Consider the following 23,656-nt stretch of genomic DNA (forward strand, 5'->3'; position numbering starts at 1 on the left):
TTCAACTATATTGTTAGCATTGAAATAAAATATAAACAATTTTAAAGAAACTTTCAATTTTTTGCATTAAATAAAACATTAAAAATCTAAAAAAAAAGACTGATATTTTATGGTAATTCTGGAAACATTTTCATATCATTTGTGTTTTTAAGAAATTGTATTCTATAAAATAGCAACAGATGTGTTTGCAACAAAAGGGATGCAAAATGGAATACCCTAATATATTAACATTGTCAATATCAGCTACTGAATCTGCTTTAGAAGCAAACATAATTATTCATATAAAATATTAATGCACAGGCTTCTTCATTGCGTTTTAAATATGTCACTCTAGTTTTACATATTAAAGTCGATATACAATTTTAAGTATTTGTTGCACATTCCCTTTAAAGGGACAGTATACACCAATTAATCCAGTATAAAAAACTTACTTAGAAGCTCCCAATTTAGCACTGTTGATTAGATTAGGCTGGGAAACCCAGTGAAAGGGGCTGAGAGCAGACCCTCCCCCTCCCCTGCATATGAAAAGAGCCATTATACAAACAGAAGCAATCTGAAGTCTGTATACATCAGTATACATCTAAAACTTTGGGGATTGGTAAGGAGTCTGAAAATCAGCACAATGTTATTTAAAAATAAGCAAAACCATATATTTTTAACAAAAACACCCCAGATGGGCTATAGAAATGGATCATCTACAAAACAATTATGCAAAGAAAAATCTAGTGTACAATGTCACTTTAAGTATATTATATGATATAAGATATTATATTGCTGTATCATAATGACAATACATAATGTGGAAGGGGAGAGTGGCATATGTTTTTCTTTTAATTAACTATCTGTCTAGAGACAATCTTCATGGTTTCATTAATAAAATTTGTAGTATCTTATTTTACATTCCTACAATTTTGTTTAGAGAATACATCATGAACTATTACAAAAATATCTTCCTACAACATATACGACTGATTACAATAGCCTTGGAATAGTTATAGCAGTGTTACTATCAATAGGATGGGGTCACCAGTACACTTAAAAAAATCTGCAGCTCAGTAATTATGGCAGATCTCAAATTGTATGACCATTTCCTTATTCCTGATTGACATTGCTTCAAGTTAGCTACCTAATACACTGTATGTACTCTGTACCTTTAACAGATTGATTTCCTCTTCTGCCAGGGCTATTTAAGCCACTCCTTTACTTACATAGTTGCTTGGTATTGATTCACTTATACCTAAGTGGAGAAGGTGAATTTCTAAGCAGTTTCTATTCTTGTTAAACCAGTAGTTCTTCAAACCGTTTACTATATTTCGTGAGACTCCTATTACCTGATCTGCAGACAACGTATTCTGTTCTTAAGCTTAAGTAACTTGGGACTTTTTAACCCCTCTGCCGGATCGTCTGAGGCCAGTTCTGTGATATCGTAAGCCGAGTGTGACGTCACTTCCGATCCGCTTGGATTCAGCTTTCCAATGCTGTGACTTACCGGTAAGAAGTTTTACTAGTCTTTGTATGCACATATTAACAACATTGGTATCAATAACCCTAGGCATTAAATGATCACCTTGCTTTAATTACTCATTGCTATAAGGTTATTCGTTAAAATGCTCAGCCATTGTTTCAGTGTTTTTACAGTTCCACTTAACATTGAAACTTTGTTACACAAGACACGATTCATTACTGAGCAACAAAACTTTATTATGAATGATACATAATTATACTTATATGGTTGTATAAGCAGAGTAGCAAAAAGAGAGCTTCCTATCAGCAGTAGTGATTCTTATTATATCTTTACACAGATACCTAAAGGGGCCTATTTATCAAAGGTCTTGCGGACCTGATCCGACAGTGCGGATCAGGTCCGCAAGACCTCGCTGAATGTGGAGAGCAATATGCTCTCCATATTCAGCATTGCACCAGCAGCTCACAAGAGCTCCTGGTGCAACGCCACCCCCTCCAATGGGCCGCCAGCAGGGGGTGTCAATAAACCCGATCATACTCGATCGGGTTGATTTCCGGCGATTCCTGTCCGCCTCAACAGAGCAGGCGGACAGGGTCATGGAGCAGCTGTGTTTAGACCGCTGCTTCATAACTGCTGTTTCTGGTGAGTCTGAAGACTCGCCAGAAACAGGGGCCCACAAGCTCCATTCGGAGCTTGATAAATGGGCCCCAAAGTGTATACAAGGTATAACTTATCTCCTTCTCTAATTCTCACTAGGTTGTATGCACCCTGGAGATCTAATTTTGTATAGATCTTAACTCCCTGTAACCTTTCAATCAGTTCTGGTATCAGAGGTAAGGGATACCTATTTTTTTTTAAGTTATACCTTGTACACTTTAGGTATCTGTGTAAAGATATAATAAGACTCACAACTGCTGATAGGAAGCTCTCTTTTTGCTCTGCTTATACAACCATATAAGTATAATTTTGTATCATTCATAATAAAGTTTTGTTGCTCAGTAATGAATCGTGTCTTGTGTAACAAAGTTTCAATGTTAAGTGGAATTGTAAAAACCCTGAAACAATGGCTGAGCGTTTTAATTTCCCTATGTGTTAAGATGAATAACCTTATAGCAATGAGTAGTTAAAGAAAGGTGATCATTTAATGCCTAGGGTTTTTGATACCAATGTTGTTAATATGTGCATACAAAGACTAGTAAAACTTCTTACCAGTAAGTCACAGCGTTGGAAAGCTGAATCCAAGCGGACCGGAAGTGACGTCACACTCGGCTTGCAATATCACAGAAGCGGCATCATACAATCCAGCAGAGGGGTTAAAAAAGTCCCAAGTTACTTAAGCTTAAGAACAGAATCCGTTGTCTGCAGATCAGGTAATAGGAATCTCAGGAAATATAGTAAATGGTTTGAAGAACTACTGGTTTAACAAGAATAGAAACTACTTAGAAATTCACCTTCTCCACTTAGGTATAAGTGAATCAATACCAAGCAACGATGTAAGTAAAGGAGTGGCTTAAATAGCCCTGGCAGAAGAGGAAACCAATCTGTTAAAGGTACAGAGTACATACAGTGTATTAGGTAGCTAACTTGAAGCAATGTCAATCAGGAATAAGGAAATGGTGTTACACAAATAATAGCAAAAGCTATTACTTTCCATGTGATCATATTTGTTTATTGTGCTTCACAGCAAAGTGCTGAACCAATGGGGGGGAGGTAGTACCAATTCCAATAGTGGAAAAATGTTCACGCATACTAGAATGTATATCTTGTGCCGTTAACCCTACATATTGCAATTTACATTGAACACGTGATCAAATAGATAACATACGAACAAGTGCAATTTACACAACCATTGATTTTAAATTCCTCTTGCATGACCATAGAGGTGAACCTATACGTTGTCATCACGTGGTCACAGGGTTTTTATTTTTTGTCCTGTATCAATCGATTGTAACTTTGTGGGAGAAATCATATTACCATCGATTAATGCAGGACAAATGTAAAAATGGCTGCTTAAATTGCACTTGTTTCTATGTAATCTATTTGATCACATGTGTTCAATGTAAATTGAAATATGTAGGGTTAATCAGATGAGATGTAATTTCTCGTAATTGTAAGAACATTTTTCCAGTATTGGCATTGGTACTGCCTCCAACCCATTGGTTCTGGAGACAGGAATCTTTTGCTTAACAAACGTGAGATGTTTTGGGTTTTTAAACTTGGAACCCGGGTTTAAACTCAGAATTTCTAATGAATTATTGGGAATAATCTAAGAATGTATGCTAGAAAATTTACAAGTACACACATATAATTTTGTTTAATAGTTGTAGAATGTCTGTATGTGTCTATTTGTGAATATTATTTTTTTCTTGAAAAGTGTGATGGATAAACCTGAATATAATGTTTCAATTAGCTAAAACTATCAGGGAGTCCCCTCCTAATGTACAAACTACTTGTTAAGTAAAAAAGGCTTTCAATATAGATATAGGTAGAAAATATAATTAATTATCGCAAATGTGGCTGATATATTACAACCATCATAAGGGATTTTCTGGCTAAATTCGAAAGTAAAATTCTGTTAGTTATTATATATATGCTCTCCAAACAATATGTTCATGATTGTTTCCAAACACTTACTTAGTGACTATTATTTTTCATATTCTTTTTTAAAAAAAATTCCCTTATGTTTACATATATTTTCATATCTTTTGTGAACTGCTAAGACATTAGAGAAATTACTGTTTTAAAAGGATGTATATTGGCAGATAGAGGCGCTGGTTCTAAGGGATCTCCAAAGGATTTTTCTCTATGTTTCACAATTTTCCCAGAAGAATTCTGTCTGTATCTGTGTTCAAAGAATATCACATTGGCATAGTATGTCTGAGCACCTTAATACAAAAGTGCTATATACTTACAGAGTAATATCAGACAAGTGGCTCCACAGGAGATTTCACAATCTTCCCAAAAAGGGGTTCTGTCTGTATCTATGTTCAAAGAATATCACGTTGACATAGTATGTCTGTGCACCTTAATATAGAAGTGCAGTATACTCACAGAATGATATCAGGCAAACAGCTCCACAGGTGATATCACAAAAAGACAGCAGGTAATTTCACACACAAAAAAAATGATCAGGAGCAAAATAAACATTTTATTTAAAAAGCGTTGAGCAAAATAAACATTTTATTTAAAAAGCCAGCTTTTTTTCCTTTCCTGATCGTTGTTTTTTTGTGAAATCACCTGCTGTTTTTTTGTGATATCACCTGTGGAGCTGTTTGCCTGATATCATTCTGTGAGCATACTGCACTTATATATTAAGGTGCACAGACATACTATGTCAATGTGATATTCTTTGAGCACAGATACAGACAGAACCCCTTTTTGGGAAGATTGTGAAATCACCTGTGGAGCCGCTTGTCTGATATTACTCTGTGAGTATACTGCACTTATGTATTAAGGTGCTCAGACATACTATGCCAATGTAATATTCTTTGAACACAGATACAGACAGAATTCTGGGAAAATTGTGAAACATAGAGAAAAATCCTTTGGAGATCCCTTAGAACCAGCGCCTCTATCTGCCAATATACATCGTTTGTACAGCTTTGAGAGAGACTGTTTGGAAGGCAGCGGTTCTAACTAAAGGGAAGTAACTATCCTATTGTATACTCTTTTTTTGTACTGTTTTAAAAGGAGGCTGCTGCCCCTTGAGCATTAGGCTATGATTGCGGCTTGTAAGTCGAAACGCGTAAGCCACTCAATTCCAACCGGCTCTTTTATATATGAATCATCTGTTTAAAGATATTAATGGATTGAAATAAATATAAAATTTTATCCCAGTGAATAGTGGACTTTTTTGCTCCTTGATGTAATCTGTAAAATTCATTCTTAAAGGGACACTAAAGTCAAAATTAAACTTTATGATTCAGATAGCGCATGCAATTTTAAACAACTTTCCAATTTACTTCCATTAACAAAATGTGCACATTGTTTATATATTTACACTTTTTGAGTAACCAGCTCCTACTGAGCATGTGCAAGAATTCACAGAATATACGTTTATGCATTTGTGATTGACTGATGGCTGTCACATGATACAGGGGGAGTGGAAATAGGCATAACTTTGAAATTTGTCAGAAAAAAATCTACAACTAAATTGAAGTTCAAACTAGGTGTTATTTCATTGTCTTTTTATCATGCAATTGTTGATTATGCAAATATATTGTATTAACTGTCTATCTGGTCAGCTTAGCCTCCCATCTCCTCTGGATAGGGTGTGGTCATCATGCATGCTCAGTGTGGCCCCTTGTGCCGTCTGCTTGTGTTCCCCTCTCCCCCTTTTGTGGGTGAGTGTGTATTTTATGGAAAGTGCTTAACTCCACCCCAACTAATAAGGTTAGGCTCACATAATTGATTGGCTAACACTAATTACAGATTAATTAACATTTTTGTTAATAAGCTAAGATTTAGTAGTTAGAATATTTTTCCCTCGGAAGATGGCACTCATCACTAAGATATAACAGACACATATGTATTTTGTAAATATATTCTGAAAAACAAGTCAGTATCTCGATTTGACCGTTAACCAAGGTTGAGCCCCACTAATGTTTATAGAAAAAGAGACTTACTGGAACCATGTATGACAAACATGGGGATATTTGTGAATATTTATACCAGTAATACAATGATAGGAATCATGCAGCTATGTTGGGGACCTTGAATATCATAGTTTGATAAAGTACAAAAACTTCACAGTAAGCAATTATATACTGACAAGCAGCACTAGCTAATAGCTATATATTAATACTGAAAAATAATATATATGTGTATGTGTACCTGAATATATAAGTAAATACACATGATCAATTGTACCCCTATATTATATAGCATAGACATATGTGATTATTTTAATATGTAATATCAAAATGGTGAATTATACTGGACAATTGTCCTGACATAATCCCCCTCTCGAGATGACCTGACACGAGTGAGTGAGACAAGGTAATCTCGATAAATGTCCTTTTATCAGGTGCACAGTGATTTAGTACCTGAATGGGGTAAAATTCAACTTAAATATTTTAACATTTATTGGTGTAGGAAAATATCAAAAGTCAGTCAAGCAATGCCCACTTGTGTATACAGTCTATGTCCCTTTAAGTGATTGCAATGCTGCATCTCCAAGAAACAAAATAAAGTGTAAAGTTTGCAGTTTCTTTCTTCAGGCATCAACATAAACCAAGTTATTGTATAGTGTGTGGTTACTGTCAGGATCAAACCACCAGATTGTTTCAGAACAACGTTATTTCTGTGTATGTGGCCCAGGAGAATGTGTGCAGCAACTGTATAACAAGTTATTGTGCTGATTTTTGGTTGATTAAACATCATGGTTTTGTCTGTATCAGGCCTCCATCGCATGGATAAGGTATTTGATAGACATCATGGATCCATGAGGAACACTTGGCACAGTATGACGATGGCCCAGAACATGGTGGTCCCTTTAATGGTCATCTGTCAGTTTAAGCTTGACACCTATAACAAAAGAAATAGCACATTAAGTATATTTCTATAAAGTAATATCACATCACATCTCTACTTGCTATAAGATGTGAGACCTGAAAAAAAATATATTAAACATATAACATTTTGTCATTACATCATATTAATGCTTCACTTGGATGCAGTTTTCACATATTAAGTATGATATTGTCATATCTGTCACTCTTTTTCCAGCAATAATAAGTTGATACCTGGAATAAAAATTTAACAAATATTCCTTGGTGAATAAGCAGATTTGTATCAAGCCATAGTCCTTTAAAATATATTTGTAAAATAATAATTGATTAGGATATCTTATCCATTTGCAGTTACATAGATACAGGAGTATGTTAAATATACCACTTGTTTATCGTCATATTCGTTTGTAATACAGTTCCAAACAGGTGATTAGTATCAATAATCACCCCTCTAGATATTCCTGAGCAGTGTAACTATTAAAGTATAGTACTCAGAATATATGGTAAAAAACATTTCATCCATTGGTTTAATTGAGCAAGTAACATAAGCTAGTTTTAGTTTCAGACTTACCAACAGCTTCATATTTACCTTCAGTTTGATTGTCTATTTACTTTGGCCTAGTAAACAAGACATCCTAGAGTCATGTTTGACCCTGGACTAATTAAAGTTCCTAAGGATCAAAAGGATTTATGTTATCGGCTATGCCTTAACTTTATTAGCTTCTTCTAACAGGTTTACCCTATTCTAGGGACCCTTTTCAGTTTTGCACTTTTAGACTTTTAAACCATATACACCCTATTAACCTTAGGCAGGGTATTCCGTCTAAAGGGGACTCTACAACCCTGAGGAAACTTTAGATATGGCATTTGAAGCCTACAATGTACCTTTCTCACCCTATTTATACCTAGGTGGGTTTTTACTGGTAAAGTACCTTTGTGCTTTTGGAGAAGCTTACCTCCTCATATACTCTTCATAGAACACCTCGGACCAAAGCCTAGTTTATCTGTCTTAAACTTACTTTCTTGCTCTGAGTATATTGCAACTCTTATAAGGTTCCCTTCCCCTAAGGATACATTATCGAGAATCTAGTTTTTTTCCATTAGGAGTATGATTAGCAAGAGGCCTAGTTATTGAGCTATTATGCTAGGCCTATAGATGTATTTTAGTCTTAGGTTAATAACCTTTTATGTAGAGGAAAAGAAAATACTACTTCGCCATCTAGGTTTGTCTCCCAACTAAAGTACAGAAAAACCACAGTATGTTTAATACAGTTATGATTTGAAAATCAGGTACTTCCTGACGTCATCAGTTCCAGGCAGGACATTTGGTCTCTCGTCTGAGGAATGTAGATCCCTTCTTGCAGCCTGCAATTTCACGTTACCCTTAATTCAGGATAAGAAGGCTTATAAGTCTCATGAGAACATCTTTGTTCTGTTAAACAAATAGGAAAAATTTTATTTTCTGTAGTAGAAACACAGTTCCCTGCAAAAAAATGGTATTATTAAGAAATAAAGACTCATCCAGTCTTGTCACTGTAAAATAAATCAGTTTTGTTAGATCAAAATTATAATCAGATAAATTAGCAAGTTATGTAAATTCAGTAGAATCATATAAATCTTGTATCCTTTGTTTGCAGTAACCTATTGCCTTAATAGGGGTGTTTATTGTAGACACTTACTTATTATAGACCACAGCTTAGCTGTTAAGCAGCAATAAAACTTATTGCAGTTATAGTTGTAGACTGGTTAGTAACCATATAGCTATATATTTGTTAAAGTGTCACTTAAATCAATTCATTAAATAATATCTCATTTATTTATTGAACTCTGGGGGGTTATTTTAAGAACAAAGAGTTCTGTAATATCTGTGAGATTCAGTTTGACAGCAGACTGCCACTGAAATAAAAAGATCAGTTTTAAGTTAGATTCTGTGACAGAATATAATATAAATACTTGTTTTTTGTAGTTAGCAATTTATATTTATCATTCTTTATAACATAGAACACCAGTATTGCCGCTTTAAATGTAAAGTACAAATCTTTCTCTCTGCGACAAAGCCAAACACAAGAAATAACTTTTTTTTTATAAACAAGAAAACCAAAACATTAACAATGTTATCATTCTTCTCAAGGATAGTAAAGCAAGCTCAAAGTTTCATTTTTACTTAAAGGAGAAACACTGTTTACTGCTTAAAAATATAAAATTTACACTTAAACCTGATAAATGCTAATTATTTCAACAACAACAAAAAATAATAATTAATAGAGCCTTTGAACTCTCTGCTGTGCCTCCAAATATAATTTTATGAATATTATCCTTATTATTATTATTATTATTATTTTTATTATTATTTCAGTAGTGTACCCGCAAAGTGTATTATGTGTTTAGACACAATAAATATTATGGGACCTCTATATATATATATATATGTGTATGTGTACCTGAATATATAAGTAAATACACATGATCAATTGTACCCCTATATTATATAGCACAGATATATGTGATTAATATGCAATATAAAAATGGTGAATTATACTGGACAATTGTCCTGACAGGTCATTTAATATGGAATGCAAGGAACAAATGATGGGGTTGACTCCAGTTTTTCTGATTTGCTTTTTTGATATCAGAAAAAATGGGAATGGACATATTTTCGCAATGTTTCCATGCCAAAAACAGCTGAACTATATAACTGCTACTAGATCTGATCTACATTTCTCACAACGGCACCTTAAACTACTAATAATGATGCCAATCACAGAAAACCAAGATGGGTTGATGAAGTCCTTGGGGCCGAATTATTAAGCACTGTTTTGTGCCTAATACACCTGTTTCCGTGCGAGCCTTCAGGCTCGCCAGAAAAAGCAGTTAAGAAACAGCGGTCTTAAGATCACTGTTCCTTAACTGGTCCGCCGCCTTTGAGTGGATAGCAATAAATGCCTGGTAGCGGAATCTGCAGGGGGCGGCATTGCACAAGCAGTTCACCAGACTGATTTTTTTTTAAATTTCTGATACTTTACAGCGACGCAAGATTCTACATACTGTACATCTTAATTTTTAAAAACATGTCATTTGGGACTTATTTTTTCTGTAAATTCTGTAAAAATGTGGCCATTTCAAAGTATATTGCGCAAGCACAAGAATTTAAAATTATCCCAATAATCTTAGAATACTGATAAACATGCAAAAATGGACAGTTTTGTGCTTAATAAAACCCTTTATCTGTTCAAAATTCCATTTTGTTGTCAAAACTCATAGTCAAGTTGATTGTGATTGCCAAAGTCAATGCCATCCATGGTTCATAAAAGTAACATTTCTGCTCTTATCTGATGCAATCCTTTTTTAGTATGGAAATTGAGTTATTGTTTGCATTTTGATCACTCTAAACTTGAAAAACATGTATCAGGAGCTGATAAAAATGATTGGAACAATATTGGGGTTTATTCCAGTTTTGTTAGTTATGTTTATTATCTGTTTTTCAGCTCCTGATACCCGTTTTCTGATTTGGAAGTAATTATAATCCAAATGATAAGACCATTTTGTACTGGAAAAAAGATCATATATCAGAAAATCATATAATATAAACTATACTGACTGCTGCTTCTTAACTATCGGTGAGCCTGCAGCCGAAGGCGCTTCAAAGCTGCCTCAGCACCTTGTTAAATGGAGCCTATAGACTCCACAGCTATGTTTGACTTGATTGTAAAAAGATTGTAATTGATTTTACAAAGAAAAACAATTAAGCCAATCCCTTTTTTCAAAATTTGAACATGAATACTGGGAAGAATGTAATTTATGCCATTATCTCTAAAGGATAACCTTGTATGTATTTAATTTAGGTAACTAATTGTATACATTTTCACTGACTTATCTTTTTCTTGCCATCACAAATAATATACACTCTTCAAGGTTAATTTCTAAAGTTTTTTTTTAAATAAATTTGATTAGTCAGCTTTAGTTGTCTATTGATGACTAATCTGCCTTAGGGCCTGATGATCAACGATTCTCCTGCTTGGAGAGAAATTATAGTGCAGACAGGGGCTGAACTCACTGAATGCTATAAGAAAAAAAGAAGAACTTGGAAGTCCCAGAGAGATGAGAGATGCCCCCATAAATATATATACAGTAATAAAACAAATACAAAGTGCAATGTAATTTGTAAAAAAATATTATCTTAATTTGTTAAAGTTACATAGAAGCTGTCAAAGTATGATCATTTGTAAAATTACAATCCTAAATACACATATTTACAATCTATATACATTACAATACAAAATAGAAAGTTCAAAGTTTAAATGTAAAACTTAAAGAAAAAAATCTGAAGTCTAAAGTAATATAAAATACAGAGCACAAAGTGTAAATGCAGCAAAACTCTTATGTCATGTAGTGCTATATTGCACTGGACTTGTTTCTCCACATCCAGAAATGCCAGGATTGCTCCTTGGAGAGAATAGTAAAATCTGCTTTTTTAGAAACTTGTGAGAAATCTCAAAGTGATGGAGGATAATTTTATCATCTCATCTGAGAAGAGAGCTTTATATCATCAGGCCCTTAACCTCTACACATGGGCTTGTAGTCTATTGTATATTATGTATGTGACTTGCATACAATGGGTCACTCAGGTATTCTCTTGTGTTACTCTGTACATATTGTATAATATGGAACTTTTTAAATATTAACATTCTTATTTTTGAGGTTGGATGTGGGGCTAACTAGTCTCGTATCTTTTTATTTTTCTTCTTCTCATTGCACCAAATTGTTTCACATTAGTAATCTACTACAATAAAGACTTATTAGATAGCCTTGTCTGGTTGTATTGCGGTAGCTCTGAAATAAGTGTTTTGGTAGCCCCAAGTTGACACACAAATGTTCTTCGAAATGTAACAACAAGACTTAGATCCAATATGATGTATAATCAATTTAGAGATATCAGTTTTACACTTAGAGGGATATCTGACATTTCTATCTTTAAAACTGGAAGTTTTTATTGGAAATTGGAGATTTCCAGTATACACATTTTCTTAGACATGTGGATGCACATTGGATAAAATTACATTTTATTTATTATGTATTGCACCTCTCAATTGGTCTGTGTTACGGTTACCCTTAGTCTCGCTGAGAGATGGACCGCTTAGTAGCCTGGATCCCTATTGCTAAAGAGGGGAGAAGCTGCTTTCCATAGTATTCTATATGAGTCTCGCAAATATAGAATAATCTCCCTTAGCTGCAGTACAGCTAGGATACCCTTCTGCCCACAAAAACGAGTCAACGCTGCGATTGAGGGTCAAAACAAGAACTCAGGACTGGGATGCCCAGCCTGCTTTTTATTAAGGTTACATGCACACAGGGCACTCCCAGGGGGAGAGGGGGGGAAGCACAAAATCCCCCATCACACATTTAGATAGAGAGCACTGTCCTTTGACAGGCCACAATAGGATTACAGTACTTAAGATAACAAGTTTACAAGTTCATCTTATCAATTAGCAGTCTGGCTCCAGAGGTGATTAGACAATAGTTTCTAAAAGCTGAAAAAAAAAGAGTTAACTCTTTATGAAATGAAACTTGTTACGGTTTTCTTGGAGCCCTTCTTAGGCGCTGGCTTGCTGGTTCAGGCATTGCTGCTGGGAAATAAGCTCTTCACAACAAAATAACTAATGCTTCTGTAACATTGCTCCCTTTCTGTGGAACACTCTGGCAGACACGGTCTGACCCCTTTTCGGGGCAGACTAAGGCTGTCCAGACCGCTGGTTATGCGGGGCTGAGGTCGGTTTGTCTGGACAACCCGTCGGCGTTGCCATTCTGTTTCCCAGGTCTGTAAGTAATGGTGAAATTGAAGGTTTGCAACGATAAGCTCCAACGTAATAGCCTGCCGTTATCTCCAGAGACCCGGTTCAGCCACACCAACGGGTTATGGTCGGTGACCAGAGTGAACTCCTGACCATATAAATAGGGAGTCAATTTCTTTAATGCCCACACCAAAGCCAAACACTCCTTTTCGACCGCTGCATAGCTGACTTCGCGGGGCAGGAGCTTCCGGCTGATGTAGGCAACTGGATGCTCCCCTCCATCTTCGCCTACTTGGCTGAGGACGGCTCCCAGCCCGAACATGGAAGCATCTGTATGGACGATAAAACGTTTGTTAAGGGCTGGGGCCGCCAAGACAGGAGCGTTAATTAGAGCATTTTTGAGAGCCTGGAAAGCCGTTTCACAGTGGGGAGACCACAGGACCTGTCGAGGTAAGTTCTTCTTGGTCAAGTCAGTCAGGGGTTTGGCAAGTGTGCTGTAGTCTGGTACGAACCGTCTATAGTACCCTGCCGTGCCCAGGAAGGCTAGGACCTGAGTCTTAGTGATGGGGGTGGGCCAATTGGCGACAGCTTCTATTTTGGCCGGCTCTGGTCGCTGCTTTCCACACCCCACCCGGTGACCCAGGTACTGTACCTCGGCCATCCCAAAGTGGCATTTTTCTGGCTTCAGAGTCAGGCCAGCAGCCCGGATCTGATCCAGAACCATTCCCACATGAGCTAAGTGGTCCTCCCAGGACTCACTGTGGATCGCTATGTCGTCCAGGTAGGCGCAAGCAAAACTCTGGAAGCCATCCAGGAGCCTATCCACCAAGCGCTGGAATGTAGCTGGGGCATTCTTCATCCCAAACGGCATTACCCTAAACTGATATAAGCCGAATGGGGTGATGAATGCCGACTTGGGGATAGCCTCCGGGGCCAGGGGAATCTGCCAGTAACCTTTGCAGAGGTCAATATTGGTCAGGTAATTTCCCCTGGCTATACGATCGAGTAGCTCGTCTACCCTGGGCATAGGGTAAGCGTCCGTCACGGTATTTTCATTGAGCCTCCGATAGTCTACGCAGAACCGGGTGGTCCCATCTTTCTTGGGCACCAAGACAACTGGGGAGGCCCAGGGACTATCGGAGGGCTCAATTACCCTGAGCTGGAGCATCTCATCGATCTCCTTCTTCATTCCTGTCCTAACTGCTTCGGGGATTCGGTACGGAGCCTGGCGCAAGGGAGCTTGTCCCGGAGTATCTACCTGGTGGGTGGTTAAAGTAGTGTACCCTGGCTTCGGGGAGAAGGTGAGGTGTTTGGACTGGAGGAGTTGGTTGAGCTGCTCCCTTTCAGTGGGGCTAAGTCGGTCCCCTATCTGAACCTGCGCCACTATACCTGTGGGGAGGCTCTTTTCCAATAGGTCTGGAATAGGTAAACTGTCGGGGTCTTCCTGAGGGGAACAACATACGGCCGTCACGTTCTCTGGTCGCTCAAAATATTCCTTGAGCATGTTTACATGGAATGTCTTTCTAAGATTGTTGTCGTGGCAGCTAGCTATCACATAAGTGGTGTTTCCCCTTTTCTCTACGATCTGGTAGGGACCCTGCCAGGACGCCTGCAATTTGTCTGTCTTCACCGGCTTAAGTACTAACACCTTTTGTCCTATGGTGAAGATTCTCTTTCGGGCCCCCCGATCGTACCATACTTTCTGTCTTCTCTGGGCCAACTGGAGATTAGCCCGCACGGATTTGGCTAATTGCTCCATTCGGTCCCTGAGTTCCAGCACGTATGGCACAATTGGGACACCGTCAGCCTCCATCTCTCCCTCCCAGTGCTCCCGGATCAGGTTTAGGGGTCCCCGTACCTTTCTTCCGTAGAGCAACTCGAAGGGAGAGAACCCTGTCGTTTCCTGGGGCACCTCCCGATAAGCAAATAGGAGGTGCGGCAGGAAGCGTTCCCAGTCTCGGTATTCCTGAGTGAACGTCTTGAGCATTTGCTTGAGGGTCCCATTGAACCTCTCACACAGCCCGTTCGTCTGGGGGTGGTATGGGGAGCTTAGGAGGGACTTAATTTTGCAAACCTGCCAGAGTTGTTGGGTCAATTCAGCCGTAAATTGGGTGCCTCGGTCGGATAGGATTTCTTTTGGAAATCCTACCCGGGAGAACACCTGTACTAGTGCATTCGCTACCGTATCCGCTTGTATGTTGGATAGGGCGACAGCCTCTGGGTACCTGGTAGCGTAGTCCACTACGGTAAGAATGTATCGCTTACCGGAGGGACTAGGGGTAGCCAGTGGTCCCACTAGGTCAATAGCAACCCGGCTGAAGGGTTCCTCTACAATGGGCATATTTACTAGCTGGGCTTTAGGGTGATCGCCTCGCCTTCCTACTCGTTGACACACATCGCAGGTGTTACAGTAAGTTCTAACGTCAGCGTGCACCCCTGGCCAAAAGAACGTGTGAGTAATGCGGTGTAGGGTACGGGTAACGGCTAGGTGGCCTGCTAAGGGGATGTCGTGGCCTATTTTGAGGATTTCTTGACGGTATTTGTGGGGCACTACCAGCTGTCGCCTACGCTGTCCCCTTTTCTCTGTCCAGCGGTATAGTTTCCCTTTTTCCCATAAGAATGTTTCGTTATCTGCCCCGCCCCCTCCGGTCTCTGCTCGTTCCCGGTACTTTTGTAAGGTCGGGTCAGTCTTAGACTCTGCCTCGAAAGCATCTGGGGTGTCCCAGGGTATGGGGCCTAACCTGTCAGGCAAGGTCGGGGTAGGTCTTACCTGTGTCTCCCGCACTGGTGAAAGCTCTCGCTCCGTCCGGGCTTGGGCCCGTGTAGTCACTGGGTCTGCCTCGTTGTTGCATACTGGAGCATAGGCAGAAGTCATGGGGCCCAAATCGTTGCCCAGTAGTACTTCGGCAGGTAAATTATCCATTAGGCCCACGTTCACAGCCCCCTTTCCCGCTCCCCAATCAAGATGCACTTTAGCTGTTGGAATTTTGTACACATCCCCCCCCGCCACTCTAACGGCCACAGTCTGTCCAGATCGCTTGTGCTCTGGCACCAAATGACTCTGTACCAGCGTGATAGTAGCCCCTGTGTCTCGCAATCCCTCGGTAGATCGCCCCTCGAGCCATACCCTCTGCCGATGGTGCTGGCGGTTATCTGAGGCAGCATATACAGGGTCTGCCTCGTGAAGCGGCCCCACATATCCCTCCATAGGGGCCTCTTGGTTAACACAGAGGGCCCGGGCCGGACGATAGGACCCAGAGGGGTAATTGTAATTCCTGGGTGTCTGGTGCGTATTAAGGGGGCAGCTAGCCATGAAATGCCCTGGTTGCTTGCATCGGTGGCAAGTCGGTCTGGGACGCTCAGAGCTGTTATTGGGTGGTCCTGAGTGTCGGACGGGCCCTGTGGGCACCGGGGCTCGGAATTCAGCACGAGGGGGTGCACGGTAAACCTCTCTGGGTTCGACCCGTGCTGGAGCTCGGTAGTTCATGGGTTCGTGAAGACGGGAGTCATAATGTTCATCGGCCAATTTGGCTGCTTCTTCTAAGGTAGAAGGCCGCCTGTCTCGCAGCCATTCCTTCCCTTGCTGTTCCATGCCATTATAAAAATGTTCTAAGAGAAACAATTGTAAAATTTCCTCCCCAGTCACCGCTTTACTTCCGCTCAGCCAGTGATTTGCCGCTCTCCGCATTCGGTGCGCCCATTCCATATGGGTATCGTTAGGCTTCTTTTCCGTGCCCCGAAACTGTCGGCGATACGTGTCCGGAGTTACAGCGTACCGTCGCAACAGTGTCTCCTTAACTAGCTCATACTGTGTCACTTCCTCAGCACCCAGAGTACGAAAGGCTTCCAGGGCTCGCCCGGATAGTTTCCCAGACAATATCGTGGGCCACTCTCTGTTGGGAATCTGGTGCAGGGCACATTGCCTTTCGAAGTCCGCCAAATATTCATCAATCCCTGTCTCGCTCTCTAGGAAGGGTCGAAATGCCGCATAGGGTATCTTGGGCCTCCCAGCATTTTCGACAGGGATGATTACCTGCGGGGCTTCAGCATTGCGGTGTGCGTTCGCTAGGTTGAGTTCGTGGGCTCGAGTCTCTCGTATATCCTCGTCCGCCTCCGCCATCAACTGCTGTACCAATTCCATGGAGGGGTTCGGCCCGTATAATGAGAGCCTTTCCCGAACAATCCTGGTTTTTTCGTCACTAATCGTGGTCGGTGTTTCCGCCATTGTGAAGCTCTGATCCAGTTCGGTCAATTCTGCGATCAGCTCTCTCCTCGGCCGGTTGCTGGCGTACCCCCCTCTGCTTTCAAGTAAATCCTTTAGGGTTGTACGCTTCAATTTTTCGTAAGCGCTCTCCATCCGTTCTGTACCTCTCCTAGGAAATCCAGGAAAATCCCGCCGCTGCCGCCAAATGTTACGGTTACCCTTAGTCTCGCTGAGAGATGGACCGCTTAGTAGCCTGGATCCCTATTGCTAAAGAGGGGAGAAGCTGCTTTCCATAGTATTCTATATGAGTCTCGCAAATATAGAATAATCTCCCTTAGCTGCAGTACAGCTAGGATACCCTTCTGCCCACAAAAACGAGTCAACGCTGCGATTGAGGGTCAAAACAAGAACTCAGGACTGGGATGCCCAGCCTGCTTTTTATTAAGGTTACATGCACACAGGGCACTCCCAGGGGGAGAGGGGGGGAAGCACAAAATCCCCCATCACACATTTAGATAGAGAGCACTGTCCTTTGACAGGCCACAATAGGATTACAGTACTTAAGATAACAAGTTTACAAGTTCATCTTATCAATTAGCAGTCTGGCTCCAGAGGTGATTAGACAATAGTTTCTAAAAGCTGAAAAAAAAAGAGTTAACTCTTTATGAAATGAAACTTGTTACGGTTTTCTTGGAGCCCTTCTTAGGCGCTGGCTTGCTGGTTCAGGCATTGCTGCTGGGAAATAAGCTCTTCACAACAAAATAACTAATGCTTCTGTAACAGTCTGATAATGATTAATTATGTTACTATAGCTACAGTAGTACTATGTGCTCTTTCTCCTCTGTAGTGTTGACATTCAAAAACAGCTTCTTTGCTACTTTTTGCTGGTAGAAGGATGAAGTGTTTGTAATCTAAAAGTTTATTTGACTTGGCACTGAGAAGGTTGCAATGGTTTATTCCTTAGACCAAATTATACTACAACTCTGTGCCAATTTTTCCCCCCACTTTTGTAATTTTCTAAAACTACCAAAAAAAAACCTGAAATCAATCACTTCCTGTAACCATCAATGAGTTTTTTACACCTCTCGCTACTGGAATTTTGGACCACTCTTCTTTTGCCAACTGCTCCAGGTCTCTCAGAGTGGAAGGGTTCCTTTTCACAACTGTTTTTTTGAGATCTCACCACAGGTGCTCTATGGGATTGAGATCTGGACTCATTGCTGGCCAGTTCAGTACTGTCTAGTGCTTTATCTTAAACCAGGGGTCAGCAACCTTGGCTCTCCTGATGTTTTGGAACTACATTTACTATGATGCTCAGACAGCCTAAAGAATGACTTAGCATTTCTGGGTGCTTTTTGATGTGTGCTTTGGGTAATTGTCCTGCTGTAAGACCCATGACCTCTGATGGAGACCCAACTTCCTGACACTGGACCCTATATTGCACCACAGAATTCTTTGGTAGTCTTCAGATTGCATAATGTCATGCACACAGTCATGACTCCAGTGCCTGAAGCAGCAAAGCAACCTCAAAACATCAGTGCATCTCCACCATGTTTGACTGTAGGGACTGTATTCTTTTCTTTAAAAGCCTCATTTCTTTTTTTCTGAAAACAGTAGAATGATGGGCTTTACCAAAAAGCTCTAAATTTGTTTCATCTGTCCACAGAACATTCTCCCAAAAGGATTTTGGCTTCCTCATGAGATTTTTTGGCAAACTCCAATCTGGCTTTCTTATGTTTCTGTGTCAACAGTGGGGTCCTCCTGGGTCTCCTACATTAGCGTCCCCTTTTCATTCAGATGGTGACATATTGTGCGAGCTGACACAGGTTTTTTATCCACCATTCAAACAATCCTTTGTTGCAATCTTCGATTAATTTTTCTCTTTCGTCCATGTCCAGGGAGATTAGCTGCAGTGCCATGGGCTGTAAACTTGTTGACAATGTTGCGCACAGTGTACACAGAAATATTAAGATCTCTGGAGATTGACGTGTAACCTTGAGATTGTCCATGCTTTTCCACAATTTTTGTTCTCAAATCTGCAGACAATTATTTGCTGCTCTTTCTCTTCTCCATGCTCAGTGTGGCACACAGAAAGGTTGAGTACATTTTTCACCATTTTAACTGGTTGCCCATGTGATTTCTATATTGTCAACACCTGTTAATTGATACAGGTGTTTAATTGCAAATTACAGGGGCATCACAAACTTGGAATTCAATTATTTGTTACAATTTTGAGAAGGTGCCAATAATTTTGTCCAGTCCATTTTTGGAGTTTTGCATGGAATGTGCCAGATTTTTTTTTTTTTCCTCCACTTTTTGCATAAATCCAATACAAACAAAAGAAATTAACATGAGAATGCAAAACATCTGTAATTGCAACAATTTTCTGGGCGAAGTGGTAAATTATCTGACAGAAATGCAGGGGTGCCAATAGTTTTGGCCATGACTGTATATATATATATCTATGTAACCATGTATTGTATATTTTCTGCAAACATCAACCCAATCAAAGACCACAATTGTTTTTGGTCTCCTGGTCTATAACTTGTCAATACATTGGAATTACAACTGTTTATTTAAAGGGACACTGAACCCAATTTTTTTCTTTCGTGATTCAGATAGAGCATGACATTTTAAGCAACTTTTTAATTTACTCTTATTATCAGATTTTCTTCATTATCTTTTTCTTCATTCTTACATTCTCTCAAGAAAGTAAGTTTAGATGCCAGCCCATTTTTGGTGAACAACCTGGGTTGTTCTTGATGATTGGTGGATAAATTCATCCACCAATAAAAGTGCTGTCCAGAGTCTGAACCAAAAAAAAAAAAAGCTTAGATGCCTTCTTTTTCAAATAAAGATAGCAAGAAAACAAAGAAAAATTGATAATAGGAGTAAATTAGAAAGTTGCTTAAAATTGCATGCTCTATCTGAATCACGAAAGAAAAAAAAAATTGGGTTCAGTGTCCCTTTAACTTAAATACATACAATTTAATAAAACTGCTTTCCTCTGGTTTTTCCCATGTTTTTTCTGGAATTTCCAATATAGTATTTCTAATATTGTACCAGTACACAAAAGGCCACAGTACTAAATCCTCTCCATTTATAAACAATGGACCGAATATTTTAGCTATTTGAGATAACTTTGTAACCCTTTCCAGCTTTATGCAATGCAACAATTCTTAATCATAGGTCTTCTGAGAGCTCTTTTTTTTGCGAGGCCAGGTTCATAAAAACACATGCATTTGTTGAATAGAAAACTCAAAATGTTTGAGTGCTTTTATAAGTCAAAGTAGCTCTAACCCACACCTTCAACCTCATTTCATTAATTAGACACCAGGTTTGCAAATTTCCAAATCTAATTAGCTTTTGTTGAAGTCATTAGCCTAGGGTTTTACATACTTTTTCCAACCCCACACTGTAAATATGTGAATGATACAGTTTATTCAATATGTACAAGAACAATACAATCATTTACTGTATGTGTTACTTGTTAAAACAGATTGTGTTTGCTGATTAATGTAACTTAGATGATCATCAAAACAGATTTTAAGACAAATGTATACATAAATACAATCATTTCTAAAGGGTTAACATATTTTTATTGCCACTGTATATTCAGAATCTGTCATATAAATATCTAAATGTAATAGTTACATTTCTATAATAAGAACTAGTTGTGTAATATGCTATTATGCTATTCAGTTACATAAGCTTCTAAGATTTATTTAGAAGTGAGGAGGGTGTATTATGAATTGAAAAGTGTGTCATTATGTGTGGGATAGTGTATAAGAACCAGACTGCTTCATAGTTCACTTTGTACATAACTTAACTTGATACATTTCTCATAAGTGTCTGCATATTACTGGTAATTACTTACAATTATTGTTTATATTATTGTGTTGTCTGTAACAACAAACATATCAAATAAATTACATTTTTGGTGTGTTATCGTGACATTCCAGCCATAGTTTTTTTTCGCCGACACTAACTAAACCTATTAACCCCTAAACCGCAGTTCCCCGACATTGCAAACACTAACTAAACCTGATAACTCCTAAACTGCAGTTCCCAAACATCGCCAACACTAACTAAAAATACTAACCCCTAAACCACAGTTCCCCGACATTGCCGACACTAACTAAAACACTTAATAAACCTATTAACCCCTAAACCGCCATTCCCAAACATCGCCAACACTAACTAAACCTATTAACCACTAAACCACAGTTCCCTGACATCGCCGACACTAACTAAATCTATTAACCCCTAAAATGCAGTTCCCCGACATCACAGACATTAAAGGGACACTGAACCCAAATTTTTTCTATTGTGATTCAGATAGAGCATGCAATCTTAAGCAACTTTCTAATTTACTCCTTTTATCAAATTCTTTTCATTCTCTTGGTATCTTTATTTGAAATGCAAGAATGTAAGTTTAGATGCTGGCCCATTTTTGGTGAACACACTGTGTTGTTCTTGCTGATTGGTGGGTAAATTCACTTACCAATAAAAAAGTGCTTTCCATGGTCCTGAACCAAAAAAATAGCTTACATGCCTTCTTTTTTAAATAGAGAAAGCAAGAGAACGAAGAAAAATTGATATTAGGAGTAAATTAGAAAGTTGTTTAAAATTGAATGCTCTATCTGAATCACAAAAGAAAAAAATTGGGTTTAGTGTCCCTTTAACTAAACCTATTAACCCCTAAACCGCCGTACACCCACATTGCCAACACTAACTAAACCTATTTAACCCCAAACCGCCACCCTCCACATTGCGACAACCTTAATTAAACTGTATTAACCCCCTAACTTTAACATAATTAAAATAGACCTGAATTAAAGTTACAATTATTAACTACCTATTTAAAAATAAATACAAACTTACCTGTGAAATAAAATAAAAAAAACTACCATTACAAAAAATAACAAACAAAATGATCCAAAACAATAAAAAATATTCATATTCTAATACCCTGTTTTTTTTTAAAAAAAAAAAACACCCCAAAATAAAAACCCTAATTTATAATAAACTACCAAGGGCCCTTAAAAGGGCCTTTTGTAGGGCATTGCCCTAAACTTAACAGCTCTTTTGCTAAAAATTACAACAAACACCCCGTAAGATTACAAACCCCCAACACTCTGAACCCACAAAATAAAAAAAACCTAACTAAAAAAAAACTAATCTACCCATTGCCCTGAAAAGGACATTTGTATGGACTCTCTTTCATCCATACATGCTCTTTTTTGGTCGCAATATTATAAGTATAACACATTCAACACAAAGTTATCTTATATCAGCTATAAAAACATAATAATGATAAACCTGTCAATTCCAGAGTGCAAAGTTAAAAAGCACACTTTGGTAAAATATAAAGCGTCAGCTACTGTATTCCATGGGTAATTAATATCCAGTACACAAAATCTTCCCGAAAAAAGCAAAACAAAAAAAAACATTTATTTAAATCTCAAAGAGACTTTACATACATATTATAGCATTTTACAATATAATACATATACATAATACAGTGTATATACATGTACCATATACCCACACCCTATAAGTTTCTTATTAAGGTGCATTTTTTTTAAATAATATTGATTGGGGACATAGCAAATATATAGCTGTTCCATTGCAGTTTCATGGGCATTCAATGGGAGTAAAAAATAAAGAGGGTGCCAGTAAATAAAGTAAATTATAAAAAAGGTTAACTTTATTCGACCATTAAAACTTGGAGGGACAACCCCTTAGAACAGACAAGAGACTAACATGTTTCGGCCGCAGCTGTATTCATAATCCTTAAAATCATTAACACACTGTGAGTTTAAAAAGCCCACACTGGGCCCTAATTGGTGGGACAGTTTCCATGAGATTTGTATTTAAAGGTAAGTAAATGAGAGGGACAAAGATAACATGGAGATTGATCAAATTCTCTCACTAGATCGAAATAATTATGATTTACCAATGTTATTTGAGGATATGGAACGTTTCATAATGAAAGAAAAAAAGTTGAAATGGGACATTTGGACTCTTGAAAAATATACTGCACTGAAAATGATACCAAGGGGTTTGCGTATCAGTAAATTTCCTACCTGAGACAGATGACAAATAATTCATTGATATGTGGAATACTGTATTGAGTGAATGTTCTTTAAGATTGATGAAATTACTGATTGGTCACAAATCACATATGCTAGTTAAAATTAGACTAGAGATTGATGAAGTGCAGTTATTATTGAATGGCTTTTGTAATACCGTTGACTACCCTAAATTTGATTGTCTGCTACAGAAGGTAATAGTAGAAGCTAAAAATGAATTGATTAACATCAAACATACAAAAGTTTTGAGAGACAAGTCTGATTACGACATTGGTAAGAAATACATCTGGAACAAAGGCCAAAGATTCCAATATAGGAGAAGCCAGAATAAAAATAGAGGATATAGGAGAGGTAGAGGAGCACGCCAGAGAGGCAGAGGTAACTGATCAGTAACTTTTTCAGATAGTGAAGCAGATTCAGGAGAGGAAGGTGCACAATCAGGTAGTGAGGATAGTTTCCCACAAGAATTAATCAACAGGAATACTGAATATAATAGATATATGGGGGGAAACAACAGTGCACACATGAGAGTTGATACATGGAAGGGTCCAAATAGAGCACATGCTATACAGCAGTCAAAACCTTCGGGAACA

At 38.5% G+C, this 23,656-nt stretch overlaps 1 protein-coding gene across 1 annotated transcript in view; it reads left to right on the plus strand.

Moving 5' to 3' along the window:
* LOC128664795 (uncharacterized) overlaps positions 1-23,449 on the plus strand; it is a 59,970-nt gene extending 36,521 nt beyond the window's left edge. The window contains exon 11 of the mRNA XM_053719598.1: positions 23,255-23,449. Coding sequence (XP_053575573.1) covers positions 23,255-23,449 — 195 coding nt within the window. The remainder of the gene's footprint in view (positions 1-23,254) is intronic.
* The last annotated feature ends 207 nt before the right edge of the window (positions 23,450-23,656 follow it).

This window comes from Bombina bombina, chromosome 6 (genome assembly GCF_027579735.1).
Source record: "Bombina bombina isolate aBomBom1 chromosome 6, aBomBom1.pri, whole genome shotgun sequence".
Lineage (NCBI taxonomy): Eukaryota > Metazoa > Chordata > Amphibia > Anura > Bombinatoridae > Bombina > Bombina bombina.